The 20,649-nt window shown below is 34.7% G+C and overlaps 4 protein-coding genes, 1 long non-coding RNA gene and 2 other non-coding genes across 12 annotated transcripts; 4 read left to right on the top strand and 3 right to left on the bottom strand.

The window, feature by feature from the left end:
- The first annotated feature begins 137 nt into the window (after positions 1 to 137).
- Positions 138 to 221, top strand: TRNAL-CAA (transfer RNA leucine (anticodon CAA)). Its single transcript has one exon. It is a non-coding gene; the product is annotated as a tRNA-Leu (tRNA).
- Positions 222 to 272: 51 nt separating this feature from the next.
- On the bottom strand, positions 273 to 344 carry TRNAE-UUC (transfer RNA glutamic acid (anticodon UUC)). Its single transcript has one exon. It is a non-coding gene; the product is annotated as a tRNA-Glu (tRNA).
- Positions 345 to 990: 646 nt separating this feature from the next.
- Positions 991 to 4,718, bottom strand: LOC7479722 (uncharacterized). Of its 3 annotated transcripts, XM_002301979.4 has the most exons (6): positions 4,544 to 4,718; positions 4,408 to 4,446; positions 3,292 to 3,710; positions 2,552 to 2,583; positions 1,493 to 2,458; positions 991 to 1,327 (listed from the first exon to the last, which is right to left on the bottom strand). In XM_002301979.4, exons 3-5 carry the CDS (start codon positions 3,620 to 3,622, stop codon positions 1,508 to 1,510), a joined length of 1,314 nt encoding a protein of 437 aa, XP_002302015.3. In that variant the 5' UTR covers positions 3,623 to 3,710; positions 4,408 to 4,446; positions 4,544 to 4,718; the 3' UTR covers positions 991 to 1,327; positions 1,493 to 1,507. The 3 variants fall into 3 exon arrangements, with proteins under 3 accessions (XP_002302015.3, XP_006386204.2, XP_024451736.2); XM_006386142.3 differs by lacking the exon at positions 4,408 to 4,446; XM_024595968.2 differs by having other exon boundaries at positions 4,408 to 4,718.
- Positions 4,719 to 7,426: 2,708 nt separating this feature from the next.
- Positions 7,427 to 8,737, top strand: LOC7471935 (eukaryotic translation initiation factor 1A). 2 transcript variants are annotated; one of them, XM_002300713.4, is made up of 2 exons: positions 7,427 to 7,560; positions 7,962 to 8,737. In XM_002300713.4, exon 2 carries the CDS (start codon positions 7,973 to 7,975, stop codon positions 8,420 to 8,422), a length of 450 nt encoding a protein of 149 aa, XP_002300749.3. In that variant the 5' UTR covers positions 7,427 to 7,560; positions 7,962 to 7,972; the 3' UTR covers positions 8,423 to 8,737. The 2 variants fall into 2 exon arrangements, with proteins under 2 accessions (XP_002300749.3, XP_052306667.1); XM_052450707.1 differs by having other exon boundaries at positions 7,968 to 8,737.
- A 1,453-nt stretch (positions 8,738 to 10,190) lies between these two features.
- Positions 10,191 to 12,859, top strand: LOC7479723 (protein TIC 20-I, chloroplastic). 3 transcript variants are annotated; one of them, XM_006386143.2, is made up of 3 exons: positions 10,191 to 10,344; positions 11,529 to 11,719; positions 11,956 to 12,859. In XM_006386143.2, exons 2-3 carry the CDS (start codon positions 11,539 to 11,541, stop codon positions 12,591 to 12,593), a joined length of 819 nt encoding a protein of 272 aa, XP_006386205.1. In that variant the 5' UTR covers positions 10,191 to 10,344; positions 11,529 to 11,538; the 3' UTR covers positions 12,594 to 12,859. The 3 variants fall into 3 exon arrangements, with proteins under 3 accessions (XP_006386205.1, XP_002300750.1, XP_052306847.1); XM_002300714.4 differs by having other exon boundaries at positions 10,208 to 10,344; positions 11,525 to 11,719; XM_052450887.1 differs by lacking the exon at positions 10,191 to 10,344 and adding an exon at positions 10,404 to 10,937.
- A 3,294-nt stretch (positions 12,860 to 16,153) lies between these two features.
- LOC112326677 (uncharacterized) lies at positions 16,154 to 17,346 on the top strand. The gene is made up of 2 exons (XR_002980594.2): positions 16,154 to 16,998; positions 17,087 to 17,346. It is a non-coding gene; the product is annotated as an uncharacterized LOC112326677 (long non-coding RNA).
- An 833-nt stretch (positions 17,347 to 18,179) lies between these two features.
- Positions 18,180 to 19,789, bottom strand: LOC7479724 (bZIP transcription factor 44). Its single transcript, XM_002301980.4, has one exon. It carries the CDS (start codon positions 18,998 to 19,000, stop codon positions 18,530 to 18,532), a length of 471 nt encoding a protein of 156 aa, XP_002302016.3. The 5' UTR covers positions 19,001 to 19,789; the 3' UTR covers positions 18,180 to 18,529.
- Positions 19,790 to 20,649: the final 860 nt, after the last annotated feature.

Here is a 20,649-nt window from a genome sequence, read left to right on the forward strand (position 1 = left end):
GACGGTACCAAGAGCGGGAACCAGACCGGCGATATTCTTCAACAAAGCAAAATTATCCCAAATGTGGTGATTTGTAACTTGTATTAAAACAAAATAATTGAATCAATTTAGATGATATCTCAGACCAAGCATCGGACGTCAGGATGGCCGAGTGGTCTAAGGCGCCAGACTCAAGTTCTGGTCCTCGTGAGAGGGCGTGGGTTCAAATCCCACTTCTGACATTTTCTCACATCTTTTTTTCTATATTGTTTTTGTTGAAAAAATGATAAAAGTTCCGTTGCCGGGAATCGAACCCGGGTCTCCTGGGTGAAAGCCAGATATCCTAACCGCTGGACGACAACGGATGCTTATTTCTAACCAGCTCAGTAATATATAATACCTAATAAGTACTGCATTCACACTGTCGCGGACATTCATCGCAATTTAATTAACCTCCGTGAAACAAGATTGGTGCTATATGTTTTAGTAATGATTTGCGTGAAGAACTTATAAACGAAGGGATACCCGATAAATAAATGACCAGACAATCGCATTAAATTATCACCACTGATTGTATTTGTGTTGAATTATGAAAAAATGATTAATTATATCAAGCATCACTCTCTTTCAACCTTTTAAGAATGGTTTAATAAATTCACAGGTGATTCAGAAGTCTAGGGCTATACATTCATAATTTCCCTGATAATATCAACCTTGATGATTAGTGTCAAATGAGTAAAATTAATTTATACTCCACTTAATATTAACTATATCATTCCGAAAAGTAAACTGGGAAGACATCAAATACTCCTTTTAAGCCCTTTCCATGGATCTTTTCAAAATTGATACCCAGAATCAATCGCCTATCATTTACATTTCGCTGCTGGGAGGCGCATTGCTTGTATGGGTGGTCTCCTAGCCACTTCTGTGCAGCACCTTCACATATAATAGAATTCTCAACTACTGCATTATTAAACCAAAGGCAGACAACAGTGGGAAAGACACCCATCGTGCACGAGAGAGACATTTTCTTAGCATTGATTAATAGAATACAAAAGTGCAGAACATTGTCAAAATTCAGTCCAGCCCATGGATAGCAAAATTAAGGGCTTCGGAGATCAGGCGGATGATTCCTAGACTACGCCTGTAAATGGATTTATCTGAAACCTATTTTCCTCTTTTCTTTTTTTAGAAAACTAAAACTGAAGTGAGGCCGAGAGAGGAGGGACAAAGATTTTCGATAGGCAAACAAAGAGTTAACGGAAAGAATGCGCTCAAGGCCTGAGTTGAATCACAGCCCTCTCCTTCAATCCTACATGATAATCACATCTCCAGCATTTACGGAGAACTGGGAAAAAAAGAAGAGATATAAATTATATATATATATATAAAAAGAAAAAAAGAAAAAGGGAGAGGCAGAAAACTTTACTTGTTAGCAAAGATGGACTATTTTATAAAAAAAACTTATGGCGTACTAGCATGGCAGCTGAAAAAATGAGTTAAAAATTCTCACCTCAAACTAGTCAAGTCAATCTTTGCCATGTCTTGCCCAAAACCCTTTTTTCTCTGAAAGGGTTCGACTCCATTTAGACCCAAATGTGAAGCGCCGTCTCAAGAATGGCTTCACGGAGGAGCTTGCTGCACCAGAGCCGGGATCCATCTTTGCAGCTTCTCTGTCTTTCATGGCATTCTTTTGTTGATAAAAATCATCAGAATCGCTATCAAGGTAACTATCAATGACTCGGTTTCTTGATATCTTAAGGCTTTTTGCTTTTAATTCTGCTTCAGTTCTCAAAGCTTTTTTGGACATCTTCAAAATTTGCTTCTCTCCTCCCTCACATATTGGGCATGCGGGATCATGCTTGTCAACCTCCAGAGTTGTAGCCTCCAAGCACTCTGCATGGTATACATGCCCACATGGCAGCACAGCAACCACTGGGAGGTCATTGGTGCTGATGATTCTCTGGCTGCTCCACACAGATTTCTCAGTCAAGAACTTTGAGCAAGCTCCACAAGTTTGCAGATCTGAGGAGGGAGAACACGAGAACCTGCTGCTACATCCACTTATTTTTCCAAAGCCAGAGCCAAAGTGCTCACTGTCAAAAGACCACCTCCCTCTTTGTGAAGAGGCTACAAGTTCAGAAAAGGTTCTCATGGACCACCCGTCAGAAGATCCACCATGGGATCCCACTGTTAAGTCATGGCTGCAAGTGGAGAGTACAAATGATGACCTTCCTTCAGACAAAGAACAGTTATTTGGTGATTTTAATCCCAGGATTCTACTATCAGAAACCTGTCTTAATAACCGGTGCCCAGGTGAGCGGCGAGCCCGTCTAGATGGGGTTGAGTTAGGAGGATGCGGATGACCACAGGTTGGTAAAGGATCAGTAGTAGGTGTTGAAAATGATGAATGTACAGAATATGAAATCTTTGGTAATGGCAAGTCTGCAATATCAGGTGATTCCGCCAAGCTCTTCACCTGAAATAAAATTAAAACATTAAGCAATCAGCAGGGATACATAAACAAAAGCATCCTCATACTAATTTTGCATCTCTATTGGTTCAAACTCACCCCCATAGGGTAATTGCTTTCCGTGGATAAATCTGCACCAAGAAAATGAAAGTGTTAAAAGACACCACCTCAAAGGCAAGCAGGAAAAGAACACAGTCCCAAAAACTGTTATACTTGCAGCAATGCGCAAGAAAAAAGAAGTAAACAAGTAGAAGGAACTCCATCACAGCATCGCTATAACTGAAGTCCACTAACAGCAAACAGCAGGTGGATCTGCCAATCCAGGGATGAATTGAAAGTTTCTGTGCCCTACTAGTAAGATATCAATGTACCCAAAAATAGTACAGAGTTTATATGGACTAGAAACTTGATTCCAAAAATCAGCTAAAGAAAATGTCGAGTGCAGGTGCTACAAAGCAATTAGAAGTAAAGAAAATATATAATGAGATTGAAAACCATAAATGTCAGAACTACATTATGAAGATCAGCAGCTAAAACTTGAATAAGATGCAGATAGACGTGGTCGGGGATGTCTAAATTTTCCACTTTTTTGACATGATTGACTAGCACTGTCAGACTCCTTTTTTTTCTGTGAATAGGAGGGAAGTGCTTAAGAATTCAAGATCCTATTGCTTAGCAAATGAAATAGGTCACTTTTTTTCTGTTCAAATCAAAGTGCACACGTGGATTTCTGGAACAATTTGGCACACAGATTAGAATGGAACTTCAGCTTTGAAAAAGAATTTATTTTCACCTAAAAGAAGATCAAACAAAACAAGCACAAAATAGCAAACCTTTACCTGAAGGTTGAGCCGTCAGGATCACACCCATTCCTTCATGAACCGGCGATTTCAGAGATATAGGTGTTCCAAAACTCTCAAGCGGGCTTAAACCATCTGAAAGATTCCCTCTATCAGAACCTAAAGTCCCCTTCATCTCCACACTAACATCTCTACTGACTCCACACGACATTTGACATGACAAATCCTCAATTTCACCGGCCACACGCCTTCGGTTGTCCCAGCGAAAACTCAATGTTGGGGAACATCCGGAATTCCTATGCAATGCTTGACATCCAGTTGTGCTGGGGAAATCTTTATCTCTTGCAGCTACACAACAAGCTGCTCCCATGTTCACAGTATCACAGAGACTATCTAACTCCCCGTGAAAAAGCAAACCTTGAATAGAAGCTTAAAGCAGAAAAGAACCGCTAGAATTCCTGTTAGAAAAACATGCGCACTTATCATCAAAATCTACTAATCCCAAATCAATTCAAAAGCAGAAATAAATAATCAAATACCAACCTCAAACCATGCCTCTACATGGAGAGTCACGCTACCACAAATCAAAGCCATAGATATTCATTCACAATTCCATAACCCAAAGCATATTAAAACATAAATTTCCAAACAATCAGACATTCAAAATCATACACTAAAAACACATTTCAGCCTTAAAAACACATAGAAGGATTCATTTCTCGTCCATTTCATATAAGAAATGTCTCTGAATTAATTAAATGCTTGCAGGTCCATTAAGCAATTCCACACTTTACAATATTCAACAAACAGATCAATTTCTGCCTAAATTCGCAAGCTAGACTATTTTTCATTATTATTTCGAAAAAAATCAGGAAACTACTGCTAGTTAACTCCCTATTTCCTCGAAATAAATAAACATAACTATCCTTTTCAAAATCATATACACCCAGACACACTGCGCAGGCAAGCGGATAGCCAGAACATGGAATTTCATGGATTAAAACTATAAAAATAAACGAAAAATACAACACAGAAAATCCAAAAAAATCAACTCGCTAAATCCGAATCTGAAAAAAACTAGGGTTTATGAACTGTTTTGTTTAAGGAACAAAAACCAGCTAATCACAATAAATGATAGAAGGAAGGAATCCTAACCGGAAGTTATCGATGCGGAAAAAGCTTCGCCGTATTCTCCTTCACAGTGCCGGTCAGGTGAGAGGGAGAGTGATGAGAGAAGGGGAGAAGAACAAGGAGAAAAAAGAAAGAGGAATTATAAGATGCTATGTGTTACCTATGTATGAAATTAATTAACGGCGTGAGACAGTGGTCTTCTGCTTCGTTTGGTTTCCGGCGGGGAAGGAAGAGGCGTTGAATGACAGTGTTAAAGAACGGAAATGATGTGCGGGCAAGTGAGGGTGACCGAATTATAGCGAAGTCAGTATGGGGAATTGAGCCACGTATGATGTTTGTTCACTTTTTGGGTGGTGTACTTATGAAGGGTGAAACAGTAAATATAGATAATGGGAGACTTTTGTGCTTTTGCTTTCTTCTGTACCACGCGGTGTGCGCACTACGTGTTCTGGTTGCTGTTTGGTATTTTATGAAAAATTGATTTGAAAAAATATATTTTTAAATTTTTAAAATTTTTTTAATATGTTGATTTTTTAAATACTTTTTTAATATTTTTTTAAACAAAATATTTTTTTAAATCACTATTACATTTCCAAATATATCATAATCTACTTGCTTCTCTATTTCCCTTGCCTTTATGAAAAAAAAAGTGTTCAAAAAATTAATTTTAATATAATTAATTAATTAATTAATTGGTTAAGTATTAAGATTTAACAATGAAGTCAAATTATTTTAAAAAAAAGACTAATTATTTTTTTTAAATCTGAGTTAACTTAAACTCGGTCAATTTCCTTGTTAACCCACGTGCATCTGTCAAGGTTTTGCAGCTATGCTTGCTTTAAGAAACAATGGCAAGACAATCGATGAGATCTCATCTCCTCCAAACATCAAATAATTGATTAATTCAGTTAATGATGAAGTGAACGTCATCTGAACTTTGAAATCATGCCCCATCATTTCCTTTTCTTTTTTATCAAGCCGTTATTTCCTTTTAAATCTGGAATTATGATGTGATTTTCGGAACTAATATTTTTTCATTAGGAAAAAAAAAAGAAGAAGAAGAGAGGAAAAGGCTACAATCTAAGGAAATATCAGTCGTTACCGTTTTCATAGAGTACACGGTCAAAAAAATCTATGGGTTTGAATCGTTGCCATTTTCATAGAGTACATAGTCAAAAAAAAAAAAAAATTAAGGGTCAAACCCGTCTCTTCATTCCTAAAAATTACTTGACTTTCTTGTTCATGACGTAAGATATAATCTTGTTTATTATACTGGGCTGGACTTGATTTACATACAAGGACAGCCCACTAAAATAATGGAGCTGGAAAGATACCCAAAACTCAGAATTGCTAGTTACAATTCAATGGGCTTTTCCCTGTCTTAAATGGCTAAACTCAGCTTCATGGCCCAATACGATACTAAGGCCTTGGCCCATAAAAATCACATATCCTTTCAAGTGGCTCAAATTTCAATTCTAGGTAATTTTTTTTTCTAGAATTTAACTCCAGACCTCCCTTTACTCGTTCTGATCGCTTGCTCTTTGTAAACGTAGAATTATAAGGGTGAATAAAAAAATCAAAAAATTTTAAAAATTTTAAAAATTTAAAAAAAAATAACTGAAAAAACCGAACCGTGAAAAAAAACCGATTAAACTGATTAAAATTTTAAAAAACTGGCTGGTTCGGTTTCGGTTTTATAAGCCTAAAACCGAAAAAACCGAACAGAACAAAAAAAAACCGAGCCAAACCGAGCTAAACCGAAAAAAATGAACCAAACCAAAAAAACCGAGCTAAACCGATTTGAACCAGTTTTTGTCCTTAAAAAACCGAACTGAACCGAAATAGGTCGGTTTGAACCGGTTTTGGTTGTTTTTTTTAATAAAAAAATTCAATTTAATTTATTTTTAATAAAAACCGAATCGAATAAAAAATAATCAACTATACGTAGAAAGAGATCCTATTCCCTGAGGCTCCTTGCTATCGCTTGAAACTTCCTTACTTCTCTCATAAGAAAGGGTGACCATCTTTAAAGCCACAGCTTCAGGATTGGAGAAGGCAGAGGCCGTCAAAAAAGAACTTCTTTCTTTCGTATTAAGCAACTTTCCCCCTCTTATCTACATGTAGAATTGGACTGTGAGCTAGAGGTCTTCCGACTTTCTTTAAAGGTTACGCCAGTCACTTCGAGTGGGGTAACCTTTTAGGCTAGGTTTGTTTTTAAAAATTTACTTTTAAAAAATTATTTTTTAAACTTTTCTATATTTATTTATTATTAAAAAAATTGATCAATAAAAAATATTTTCCAGTTAAATAAAAATTTAGCTTGATTTTCAATAAAGTGTTTTCCTGAAAAATTTGAGCGGAAAACACTTTCCGAAAATTGTGAAAAATTTAGAAATGTCATATTATTTACTGATTATATCAAATTTGATCCTCAAATTTTTGATTGCCATATATATTTTGTTTTGAATATTTATTTTTCAATTTCATCTCTTAAAATTTAATTTTTATATTAACTTTGGTTCTTATTTTTATAATTGTTATTTGCTTTTTCCTTATCATTTTTTTATTGAAAATTTTAATATATCGAATTTGATCCTTATTCTTTTAATTGTTACTTATTTTATTTGAAATAATTTATGAAATGTTAATTATTATTATTTTAATTTCTTCATCTTTTATTTTTTTTATTTTTTTTATTTGATCTCTATTATTTTGATTATTATTTATTTTATTTGAGATAATTTATGAAATTATATTTTTTTTCAATTTCATTCTCATTCAACTTTTTTAATTTATAAGATTTGTTTCTCATTATTTAAATAAACTTGAGAAAAATAAAACATTAACAAGTTATTTTCCAATTTATTTTTCATGACATAACCAAACACTGGAAAGTGTTTTCCAATTTATTTTTTATTATACTATCAAATATCAGAAAATAATTTATTTTTTTAAAATTTACTTTTCTAAAATTCACTTTAAAAATAAAATACTTTCCAACGTGCTTTAAAATGTACTATTTGCCAATTTTTTCTCCAATTTGCTACTTTCTAAATAAATATTTTTGCTACGAAAGAGAGTCGAGGTCAAGAAGAAGCTAAGAAAGAATCCACTGATTGATTTCTTTTTCTCTCTATCAGCTTCTTCGCTCCTCTTTACCTTAGCACCACAGCTCAGGTACGTATCTTCTTTAATCTCCCTTTCTATTTTTCTTAATGTGTCCGATCTAATTCAACTAACCCACAAGCGATTTTAGGTCTTTTAATTCCTGCTCATTTCCCACTACTAACACGCTCTTGAATTTAGATTCTTGTTCTTCATTTCCATTTTTTAATTTTTGCTTTATTTTTGTTATTTTCCCGATCTGCCCTTGATTCTATTTTTCGATTGCTGTTTAGTTTTCTTTATTTCATTATTTCTAGGTCCAATGTTTTTATTGTGTGTTTTAATAATTTATATATAAAAAAATCATTTTAAAATAAAGTAAGAGATAGGTTTTCAATTTATAGAAATGTTTTTTTTCCTCGCAAATTATCAGATAACTGATAGGGTATTTGTTATTGGAATGTGGGGAATAGAATCAGAAACCATGCCGAAGAACAAGGGAAAGGGAGGAAAGAATAGGAAGAGAGGAAAGAACGAAGCTGTTGTCGGGAAGCGGGAGCTTATTTTTAAGGAAGAAGGACAGGAGTATGCCCAAGTGCTTCGCATGCTCGGAAATGGTCGTTGCGACGCTATGTGTTTTGATGGGACCAAGCGTCTTTGCCATATTCGAGGGAAGATGCACAGGAAGGTCTGGATTGATGCTGGTGATATAATTCTCGTTGGTCTCCGCGACTACCAGGATCACAAGGCTGACATTATATTGAAGTACCGGACCTATGAAGCTAGGCTTCTGAAGGCCTATGGTGAGCTCCCTGCGAATACACGTATCAATGTAGGTATTGCTGGAGGTTTTGATGAGGAAGACGATGGTGATGATGATTATTTTGAGTTTATGAATGCCGGAACAAGCAGTGCGCATATAAACTTTATTTGAGACGTTAAACTTGCTATAATTCTCATGTAATGCCTTTTTGTATCACTTTTAATATTTCTCACGTGTCCTCTTATATATCCTGTGCTGTTTGTGCGGGTGCTGGTCTGTATATAGAGTGCTTCGTGTTGTGTTTGGCATATTTTAATGGCTTTTGTATGGATAGGCGAGCTACCCTGTCTGTATCACATATGGTAATATTCGCATAATTAATGGGTGCAAAATGTGATTGTGTAATTAGGCTGCCAGTCAGCTGCCTTGGTTTTTTGTTCGGATTATGTGTCTGAATGACAGTACTAACTTGTTACTAGTGTTTCAGTCATCTTCTCCTTCAATACAGCCCCTATTTAACTTTCTTTTATTTCATTGCAACCGAACCAGTGCATGTATAAATGTGAGACCGAGAGTATACTGTAACCATAAGTCTTTTTAAATTTAAAAAAATATTTAGGTAGCATGAACTATTTAGCATTGTTAGCAAACATAGCTTAGCGGGTAAACTTTGAAATCATTACACTTGATTTTTTATCTAATCCGAGTTTAAAATTAAATCATGTTAAGGTTGTTCCAGTATAACCTAGTCGACTTGACAAGTTTAAGGGTAACCTGGATGTTTAGTAAAAAAATTAATTTGATTTAAAAAAATAATAATATGGAATTTATTGAGCTTAATAACTTTTTCAAAAAAATTATTTTTACTTAATTATATGATAATAAAAAAAACTTACGCATGTAAAATTGAACATCAACTAAGTATCAAGATATTTATTTCAAACCATGATAAAAGGACAAACACTAATGAGTTAGGCCGACATGTCTAGCTTTAATCAAATAGTCAAGGCGTGCCTTTTTTTTTCTCAGGAGCAGATAGTGTGTTATCCTCTTTTTTTCAAAAAAAAAAAATATGCCTCATGAACGAGTGATGTATCATCCACTCCTTTGTTTTTTTTTTAAATAAAAACAAATGATAGGTTGTCTGTAGTGTTAGGTGTCTTGTCACCTATTGGGTGCTAGCTCAAAATTGACCACCATTATGTTGATCAGAAAATTAAAGAAGTTCCATTTCACAAGTCATTTTCATCTAAAAACAACTCAAAAACTTAAAAAACAAAATAAAAATCTTAATAAATCACTCATAAACACTAAAATACCCTCAAATCACCCAAAAACATAAAAATCAACCGAATGTAAAAAATCTAAACTAAACATCTAACTTTTTTTCAAGCAAAATAAATATTCAAAGCATCACCATTGAACTCCCATTTTCAAATGGAACTTGTTCTTGTTGACACAAATTTTATCATTAAAAAGTAGCCAAATCAATAACTTTCTTTCTCCTTGTCTTTTTTCCTTATGCTTCTCTCTCCTTTTTTAAATTCAGAAACAAGAAAAAAAAGAAAGAACTTTTGGACTCAAATGAAAAGGTAAAAATTGTTAGAGCGGTCAACACATTTTCTTAGTGTTTTGCATTACGATACTGGCGCTTTTAATTTAATCTTTCCACTCCAATTTGTTACATAAGAATCAAATTAAAAATTTAGATGTTCTGTTAACAATCTAGTTTGTTACACTGAGCTGGGCTTGGTCTCCATACAAGGACAGCCCACAAAAATAACGGAGCTAGAAAGATACCCAAAACTGCGGAATTGCTAGTTACAATTCAACGGGCCTTTTCCCTGTCTTAAATTGCTAAACTCAGCTTAGTGGCCCGATACGAGATTAAGGCCCTGGCCCATAAAAATTACAGATCCGGTAAAAAGGTTAAATACATATTTACCATCGTTGAATTACAATCATCAGCAAATAAATAATGCTTCAGCTGCTTCACCGAGGATAAGATAGGAAACGATGAAACCACCAAGGGATAGCAGCAAACCCTACTGACATCACAGCACCATTTCAAGTGGCTCAAATTTCAATTCAAGGTAAAGGATTTTTCTAGAATTTAACTCCAGAAATTGGCTCCGATTGCATGCTTTGAGTAATTTTTAATTTTTTTGGGGTTACATTTCGTTTTAGTTGCTGCTGGAGATGAGAAGTAGTCTCTTGTTTCTTAAGCATTTCTCGTTTTTGGTAGGTTAAAAATTTGTAATTTCTCTGTTATTTTAGCTGTAATTTTTTTTTTCACTTCAATGTTGTTGCTTTGGTGATGGAGTGGACATGTCTATCGACTGGAATGAGGAATCTTGATTAGCGTCAAGTGGATTTAATTAATCAGTCGGAATGCGTTTTGTGGTTATAGTTTGAAGTGTTCTCTTTCTGTTTGATAAAATGACAATGTGCTATGCATCCAAGCCTTCAACCTAGGAGGCTGTGGTATAGCTGAAAGATTATGTTGGATGACGGAGCGTTTGGATTCGCTCTCCAGCAGAGTGCTTTCCGATCTTTATGCATGTCACCGCTGCACTGGAAACTCCCTCTGCCCTTACTGTACTCCGGCCTGGTGCTCACTGATTTTTATTTGCAACTTGATTCAGATTTTTGGTTTTGGTTGCTGAAGCATACAATAAAGGAAAATGTATGGAATTTCTTTCGTGATTGCTCTTTTGCATTCTAGAGTCAATTATCTGGTTTGTTAATATGAGCACTGGATCCAAATTCTCGGAATTGGTCTCTGGTGCTAGCATCTTTCTTGTTTTCGGGTTATTTTTTTTTATATGTTTATTTCGTGGGTGGGTGGGTTAAGATGACTGTTCTGATTTATTCAGGTAAGGGAAGATTGATCTTGTCAAAGGTTAAATACTTCTTTTACATGTGTTTTGATGAGTGGATGATGTGGACAACTTTTTAGAAAAGGGAAGATTGACGTTATTGGACACTGAGAGATATATAAGTTTTGCTTTATACTGCTTATCATTCATCATTTTTATGGTTATAAATGTTCTCGATCATTGTTTCAAACTAATGGATCATGCTTTCTCACTTACAATGGCAACTGATAGGACCTTAAAAGGTTACAATATTATATTTTGTAGCCGGAGGATTCTGAATATTGGAGGATTTATATGTATTTTGTCACGTAGCTTTCATTGTTATGTTTGATAGTGGAGTGTATGGATGACATTTTTTTTTATGTATCTAAGTTCTTGCCCCTGCTGTCTTGAGCCAGGTACCTGGCAATGATTCTAAATGGGTGTGCCATGCCTTCCGGGTCTGCTTTTAGTAGCACCAGAACATGTAAAACAATGCCTGGTATCATGGTTTCTGACCATGTTCCTTATACAACTGCAAGGGCTGCGTTGTTGAGCAGCAGGGCTTCATTGGAACGACATTTGGAGTCTAAATCCTGGTCATCTAGAGGTAGTTTTATGTCTCCTCTGTCAAATTCTTTCGTCATGTGTTTTTTGGAGGAAAGTGAAAGGGGCACAAGAGTTGGGTTTTGTCAAGGCAACAATGTGTGGTAACTTTTGATTAAGTAGGCATACGAGAAATCTCACCTTAACTAAATAAGTTTTCAACTTACCTCTGCTCAATTTGATTCCATCTCAAAACGTTTGTTGTATTTGTACTGATTTTGTATTTTTTTTATGGTATAGGTTTCCTTTCCTTGCACCTGTCGGCTGCATCAACACCACTCTTAAGTGGAGATTATTGTGGATTTTCACACTATATTCCCACATTTCCTCGGCAGCGTAGATCCTATTCATGTCCTCGAGCATCAAAAGATGTCCCATACAGTTTTCGCTTTCCTCCAATGACCAAGAAGCCAAGATGGTGGTGGAGGACTTTAGCATGCCTGCCCTATTTGATGCCTCTTCATGAAACATGGATGTATGCTGAGACGGCATATCATCTACATCCCTTCCTTGAAGACTTTGAATTCTTGACCTACCCATTCCTTGGGGCAATTGGGAGGTTACCAAGCTGGTTCTTGATGGCATATTTCTTTGTTGCATATCTTGGAGTAGTAAGAAGAAAGGAGTGGCCTCACTTTTTCAGATTTCATGTGGTAATGGGCATGCTATTGGAGATTGCTCTCCAGGTGATAGGTACTGTGAGCCGATGGATGCCTCTTGCTGTTTATTGGGGTAAATTGGGCATGCACTTCTGGACAGCTGTGGCATTTGCTTATCTTTTTACAGTCCTAGAGTGCATACGGTGTGCTCTTGCTGGCATGTACGCTGATGTCCCTTTTGCTTGTGATGCGGCATACATTCAAATCCCATACGATTAATCCAGAAAAGCAAGAGAACAAAAATTTGTGTTCGCTTCCCCCCTTGTGTCTCTCTTTATTTACCCCTTGTTTTGAACCAGAAGCGTTTTGAGCAGATATAGATCAGTTTATATGAGACAACCTTGTGTAAATGTTGTGGTCTGATTACTTGGTTTTGTGCTAGAGCAGGATTCTCAGACAGATGGTTGTTACCCGTTGATGCTGTTAGTTGTGTTGTGTGAATTTATTATTTGAATCTTGAATGGTAATAGCATCTCCCTCACTCATCCTGATCCTACTACTTGAATTGCTGCCTGTGGAATTGCTCAGTGGTCATAGACTCATAGCGACCGTCGAATGCTGGTAACTTGATACGAGTAAAAAATGTGTTTCCCCAGATCCTTCTCAAACACTGTCTTGCTGGCACTGTACTTCCATTTCACGTGTCCGCATCCGGAGATTAATTTCGGGACAGGGAACTTCTGTCTTGCTGGCATTCTGCTTACATTTCATGCCCAGAGAGATTGGCATGATTAAGGCCATCGACGATGGTCAGTATAGCGCTTATCCTGCAACCAAGCTCAATCGTTTTCCCATCTTTATACACCGTCCGGGAATGTTTTTTTATAGCTGGGCCAATCCACCCTACCGCATTGATTTAATCTCGCCCACTTTTTTCATAAATATTGATTTGATCTCATCTGATCTATAAACGCAGCTCTAGCAAGACTTTATAAAGTTAAAAACTGCCGCTCCATGCTGGGAAGTCTCTTTGGCTGATGCCTCATTGCTTAACCCTAACAATCATAGGTTGGCACGGAGGATATTAGTGACTTCAATTTGGTGAACACATTTCTCGAATTGATAAAATCATTTTTTTTTTCCTTGATTTTTTTAATTAATATTTTTTTTAATTTTAATTTTAATATTAATTTTATTTTTTATTATATTACTCTATTCTCATTATACATATCATGAGTTTGACATATTAATCCAGTTGATTTGGAATTAATATCCCTGGTTAAATTAAGTTGTTTTTTTATATTTTATTTCTATAAGGTTATCTCGATCTCATGACCCAGGTTCTGAGTTTGGTGAATTGACATTGATTATTTTATATATATATATATTTTTAATTGATTTTATCTTTTAGTCTCATCTTTTAATATTGAACTAATCGGAAATTAAACTTTGTATTTTGTTACAATTTTCTTTTCATTGGGTTATTTCGGTTTTATGATCTAAGTCACGAGTTTAACATGTTAACCCATATTGCTTTTTTAATTGATTTTTTTAATCATTTCCTTCAATATTGGGTTGATTGAAAATTAAACTTTATGATTTGTTTTGATTTGTTTTCTATAGGGTTATCATACCCTCATAACCCGGGTTATAGATTTGACATGTTAATTCGAGTTGATTTAAGTCAATCTAATATGTTATTATCTTAATATTTTCGAAAGATGTCATCTTGAGTTTTTTTAGTCAAACTCAAGAAGTTTTTTACGGGTTGTTTGAATTGTTTTTGAACCTACAAAGTCAACCGGGTTATACACAAATCAATTTTTTTTTCATTATAAAAATATTAACAATATCTAAATATTTTTTTTATATTCAAATTTTTTTTTACATGACCTGCAACGCGAGTCAATGATTTAATACAAGGCAAATCTTTCGGCCAAATCATCCGTTTGTCCCAGAAAACGCAAACCTGGGTTTTGAGCCCTCTCACTTTGCTTAAATCCCATCCATAGACTGATATAATTCAATACACTATTGGATTAGCCCATATATACCATAACTTAGGCTGCGTTTTTTTAAGTGGTTGGGCTGGGCTTTTTAATTTTTAATTTTCTTTTATAATTTTATATCATTTTAATATACTAATATATTTTAAAAAATAAAAAAATATATATATTTTTAATTAATTTCTAAGTAAAAACTACTCTAAAATACAATCACAACTACAATAAAAACACTGTCTTCAAAGGACACGTGTCAACAGCAGTAAGTATTAATTGTGTCTTGAAATGAATATTTCTCTCACTATTTGTCCCCCATGGAAAAAAAATACTTTTTATTATTTTCGTCTGAATCTACAAGAATTTTTTACATCCGTCCAGCATGACACGCGAAGGCAAAACTAAATTTCCTCTGACCCGAACCAGAAGAGAGTATTGTCCGGGTCAAGATGGAACCAAATTCAAAAGCATTTTGCATGATTGGATCATACACATCATGCTCATTCTCAGGCGTCACATCTTGTAATAAGAGTGAACTGAGCCAACAAACCAAACAGGAAGTGCAAGTGGGCATATCTCATTGTCCAATAATACAAGAGATTATGCCCAACTCAAGCAAATGTTCTTCGACAAGGGAACCCAACTTGGGTGTCTCTGATTCGAGACGACGACTCATAACCTACTATTATTTGGATCGATTAGCATGGTTTTTCTTTGCACTCAAATCATTTTGGCTATTTATTACATTTATATGTGCATGTCATTGTAGTCTCCCATCATCCTGCAGGCCATTTTATAGACCACTAGCTTAGTTAAATATATGAAGTGTTTGGCCGAGCCAGTCGTTCGTCTTTGGCATGTCCACAGTCGGAAAGAGCGAGGAAATTATGTTACGCCGTCCTACAATTTTACTGGTTCAAGGGCGTAGTCTATATGTGCTAGTTTTAGATGTGTTAAGAATTTTACTTTGTTAACTTTGCTTGTTACTTGTTAAGATTAATCGGTATTCCTATAAAAAAATAAATTAAGATTAATCGAAATTGATTTGTTTAAAGTGAAGCCAATAACATTTTAATAGCAAATTATTTTACTTTCCAATCAAAATGGGATACCCGACACAAGACCCGAGTTACGAGTAAATTAAGAGCTTCTTTAGGATTGTTGTAACGGTGATGATTTAAAGTGCTTTTTGCTTAAAAATATATTAAAATATATTTTTTTATTTTTTAAAAATTATTTTTGTTATTAGCATATCAAAACAATCTAAAAATATATTAAAAAAATTCATTTTAAACAAAAAAATTTAAAATTTTAAAAAACACGATTTGCATCATGTTCCCAAACATACCCTTAAATCAATATGGGTTAAAATTTCAACTATAGTTAATCACTCTAGTTAATTTTGGGTGCTTTGTTGTACATTATTACTCTGGATATAAACATTAAAGAAAAAGGGGAGATAATTTATTTGTGAATATATTTCGACTTTCGCGTATTGATGGCCTAAAACATCGTGAAAGAAGCTAATTGGTTTCGCTACTGACTAAACAGCACTCTAATAACTACTAAAAAAACTCTGTATCAGTCTCTTGTAGCTTTTGGTCACAACATAAAGCCATTTAAAAGTACAGCCTCGAAACTAAACTAAGGCATGGAAAACGACATCAATCACTCATAATCAGGGCAGGCTTTTAGATTAGTGGCTTTCCACATGCTTAATCACCTTTCTCCTAATTAGAATTTTTGTCATTTTCTAAGCCTTTCTTTACCCATCATGCAATCATAGAGCCAAGCATGGAAAAGGCATCCTCTGCTTCCTCTTTTTTTTTTTTTTTTTTTTTTAAATCCCTCCCCACCTCCCCTCCTCCAGTACAAAATCATCTGCGTACCTACGTTCAACCACTTCATTGACCCATTTTTAAGAATTGCTTGGGTATTGCCTTTACCTCCATTGTTGCATGATTTGTTCTTTTTGCACAGGAAAATAAAAACAAAAATCTGAATTAAAGCATATTTTTGTCATTTAAACCAAGTATTCGTACTGGGTTCTGAGGTTGCACATGAAGTGCACTCTCGGTTTTCTGATGAAAAGCATTATTACTAGGAAACAGCATATTTCTAAACGGAATCTAAATAAAATGCTTTTCTTTCATGTACAATTTACTTTCTGCATCGCCTAAGACAAAATATATAGAATATAAAATCCAGGTGCTGGCAGAAAACTTAAGTAGAAAGATCAAAAGCTGATCTCTTACTTATAGAACCCGGCTTTGGGTCAAGTACGGTGGGGCTTGAGTGTTTATAGATCCTTGCATCAATGCATTTATCTCCTCATTACAACATAAAATCTAGATAAGTACTGTAATTATATCTCAACAATCGCAGGGAAGACTTATGGCATGAACTGATTAAAGGGATATGCCAGCGTACTAAGCTAGACTTGAATAATGGTCATCGGTCAGCGTTAAGCAACGACATTACAAGGGTTAATGTTTTATTTTATATTTCCTCCAGATCAATTTCTTTGTATTCTAATCTGTATTTTTATTGTATGCTAAGAATTTCTGTGGTTGCGACAAGCCGTGCTTCAAAAAAATCTCAAAATAATACCGGATTGGTTGAATGTGCTTGCAGTGGCTTTGAAGCCTTTTCACACTATCCATGGCTGTTGGTGGCTAAATTTGGTATGCATTGTCCTGTTTTCCTCTTTATTTATGATATGGCATTGATTCGCGTAGCCCACTATTCATACCCTTCTACTTTTGCATGCAGCAGAAAATCTTGGGTTCGTTAGTCGACTTTATACAAAAAGAAGAAGAAGAAGAAGAAGAAGAAGAAGAAGAGAGGATGGTGCTATTATTGAAGATTTTCTTAAGTTTTCATGAAGCCCTCTCCAATTTTATACAATTTAATTAATTAAAAAAATACATCAATTTTATTTTGATGGAATATATGTGTGCTAGCTACAGCAAAATATCTCTACATCAACGATATTATATTGGTAGCTGGAAACTTGGAGTTCAAACATGCAATCATATGTCAAAACCTTAATCGAAATACATCGAACCAAAGTGAAGCAATTGACGATAATTCTCTTAATTAACAAGAAAGGTGAGGAGATCCATGAGGCAGCTTATTCTTTTTTATTTCTTTCTCCTTACAGTATTGTCTGTCTTTGATAATTTATTCTTAACTTCAACGTTTTAGGGGCTCTGAAATTGTTATGGGGGTGTTTGGTTGTGGAGACAGGATTTTGCTGATATCTTGTTTAAAATTATTGGAATGTGATCTCATGCAGCCTCCCTTATTCTAATCGACCATGTATAAAATCCCTATCGATTTTTCTGTGGACATGTACGTGTCGACTCTTTACAGGGTTTTGCATGAATTCTTTTATAAAAGATTGGTTTTTTTTTTCCTTTTATAAAAGAGAGACTCAAGCGAGCTACAGGCTCCTTGAAAGCGAGAGACACTAATAACATTTAAGTTTAAGATATTTATCATTGGATTAAGTGGTTGTTGAAGTATGATTTACAGTATAAAAAGTTTGAACAAGTGATTAATCGGTCAATAATTCACCTAAAATATATACTTGGCCTGCTTAGCCAGCTAGCCTAAATGGATTTCACGCTTGCTTCTGGCTTTTCAAGGAATAGGAGGGGGAGCAGTCGTAGATTTCTCTCTGGTCCATAAAAACGTGCTTGACATGCTAGTGTTGCGTGCGAATATGGTAAACCATCGCTTGGTGACATTTATGGTTGTCTCTTGGCAAATGTTTTTATCACATGTACAGCCAAGCCAAGAAAAACACAGCGCAAGTCATTGTTCTTGAGAAATATAAAATAAATGATGAAGCCCACACCAGTTATGAGAAATTATATCATTAATTTACCATTTAGCAGAAGACAGAGCACATAGATACACAAATCCAAGGCCTTGCACACCATACTTATAGTGACCTGTTACAAGCCAGAATACTAATCACATTTTCCCTAAATTAGATACATTTTTCTTTTTATTGCGCACCAATTTCTCGTTAATATCATAGTATTATTTCATTCTAGGCCCTAGTTAACCTAGTATTCAACATCATATAATTGAGAAAGAGAAAAAAGAAGAAGGAAGATAGCCCTCCCTTTTCCTCTCCAATCATTGAGACCCTGAAGTAGACAAACCATAAATTGACCAATTTCCAACCCATGGAGATGGTGATAATCAATACTGAAACAAATCTGGAGATGCCATGATGGGTTGGTTAAGTAAGATCAAATTTAATGGATTCATGAAGCCATGATCTGCACTAGTTTGGAGATCCTCATGATGATCAATTTCAAAAATCCCATTGCTTGTGTTGATATAATTGAGGATCTCATTGAGAGAATCAAGTCTATGGTTCAGTTCCATCATTTGTGCCCTTAAAATAGAATTCTCGGCCTCAACGTTCAAGAAGTGCTGTGTTGTGACATTGATGGTTGTAAGGATTTGGTTATTGTCCGTCCTTAGCTGTGCCACTTGAGCCATTAGATCACCCAAGTACTTCTGTTTTCTCATCCTGGATCTCCTTGCAGATTCTCTATTTGACAGCATTCTCTTCCTTTTCCTTTGATCCACCAACACCACCTGCTCTTCAGAGCCCGAGTTTTGCAGCTGAGTGGAACCTGAGGAATTCCCACTAGAGGATGCCATATAGATACAGAAAGACTATATATTTTGCACCAAAAACACTACCACCAACAATAAACCTCGATAAAAATGAGATCTTTATAGTACGGAGAATTCCAACCTTATAGATTTCAAAGACACAGGACCCAGGTAGTGATAATAATATCCAGAGAGTTAAGATAAATATTGTATATAGATATTCTTACTAATTACTATATAATATAATCCAGGCAGAATTGAGAGATCACTTATGAAAAAACATAGAACCAGTAAAGGAACACAACTGAGAAAGACTGGACAAGGTGGGTTCTGCGTCTAAGAGAGGAATTGATCATAAACCCTGACCGGAGGATTTCACTGACTACTGGAGACATGAACCTCAAACATTAAGATCCAAACCTGCAGCATCAAGATTTTGACAAAACAAGATTTATTTTTGGCAGAGTAACGGTAAGAAATAAAAATTCCTGGGGTTTCAAGATTTTGACTTTCTGGGGTTTCTGTTTTGGACTCGAAAACTCAGAAACCAGGACTCAAAAAAGAGACAAACCTACAAGGGAAGAACAGAAAACAGAGAAAGAATAGCTAAATTACTTGCTGATGCAAAACCAGCAGAACCTCAGAGCACAAAGAGAGCTGAAAAGCAAGAAATCCTGACAACTAAAGGGGAAAGAGAGGAGAAGAGAAGAGGTTTTTGATGTAATGGAGAAGTCAATTTATAGAAAGAAAGGAGGCGAAGGAGATATAAGAAAAAATAAAAATAAAAATAAAAAAAATGAGAAAAAGTAAAGAGCATATTATTAGCATAGGAATCTCCAATGAGAGTGAGTTGTTGGCGGAGGCGGTTGATCAGAAATGTAGGGTGGAGCATGGTTGTCATGCATGACATAGGAATTGATTTGGAAGGGGGTTTGGGTAATTATAATATTGGTCGTTTATTACAACGGTCTCATTTTATTTTATTTTTTATTTTTTGTTAACTTGTTTGAGTTTGTACCAAATGGTTAACAAGTTCATTGAAATTATTAAAAATCAGGTATAATTTATTGTTTTAAAATTTAAATCGGCTTGACAGGTAAATTATAAATCTAGACTGGTTTGAATTGAAAATAATAAAGAAAAAAATTTTGAATTGGATCTATTTGAGAATGAAGTTTCGATTGTTTTTCAAAGTGTTTTACACTTGAAAATATATTAAAATAATATTTTTTTATTTTTTAAAAATTATTTTTGATATCAAGATATCAAAATAATCTGAAAACACTAAAAAAAAATTAATTTAAAGCAAATCAAAAAATTTCAATTTTTTTTTAAATTATTTTAAAACAAAAAAACAAACAGGCTCCGTGAAAATGAGTTCGGCCAAATCAAAACTTAATTATCAACATATTTATTTTTTAAATTTTTTACTAAAATAATATTATTTTAAATCCTCTTATCTTAAAAAACCAAACTATAATTAATCAACCAAGTTTTAGTAAATTATTATTTAATTTAATTTAACTAAAAACTTGAGCAAATCAAGATCTGTATCCTGAATTTCTCGAACAAAAACATTTCGTGACAGTACGGACTGTACCATTTATTATTTTTTGTTTTCTTTTGGGTCCTTTTTACTAAAATTTCACCACACTTTCACTGCTATTACCGAGATTAACCGCCCAAGTACAGTT

This window comes from Populus trichocarpa, chromosome 2 (assembly GCF_000002775.5).
Source record: "Populus trichocarpa isolate Nisqually-1 chromosome 2, P.trichocarpa_v4.1, whole genome shotgun sequence".
NCBI classification, from domain to species: domain Eukaryota; kingdom Viridiplantae; phylum Streptophyta; class Magnoliopsida; order Malpighiales; family Salicaceae; genus Populus; species Populus trichocarpa.

What these genes read in the sequence shown, in the direction of transcription:
- LOC7479723 (XM_052450887.1), top strand. An exon ending in TAAATCCTGGTCATCTAGAG is followed by an intron (nt 11,720 to 11,955) that starts GTAGTTTTATGT and finishes TTTATGGTATAG; the next exon opens with GTTTCCTTTCCTTGCACCTG.
- LOC7479724 (XM_002301980.4), bottom strand. Translation starts at nt 19,000, where the DNA reads ATGGCATCCTCTAGTGGGAATTCCTCAGGTTCCACTCAGCTGCAAAAC.
- LOC7471935 (XM_002300713.4), top strand. Translation starts at nt 7,973, where the DNA reads ATGCCGAAGAACAAGGGAAAGGGAGGAAAGAATAGGAAGAGAGGAAAG.
- LOC7479722 (XM_006386142.3), bottom strand. Translation starts at nt 3,622, where the DNA reads ATGGGAGCAGCTTGTTGTGTAGCTGCAAGAGATAAAGATTTCCCCAGC. An exon ending in CCTGACGGCTCAACCTTCAG is followed by an intron (nt 2,584 to 3,291) that starts GTAAAGGTTTGC and finishes TTCTTGGTGCAG; the next exon opens with ATTTATCCACGGAAAGCAAT. An exon ending in AAAGCAATTACCCTATGGGG is followed by an intron (nt 2,459 to 2,551) that starts GTGAGTTTGAAC and finishes ATTTTATTTCAG; the next exon opens with GTGAAGAGCTTGGCGGAATC.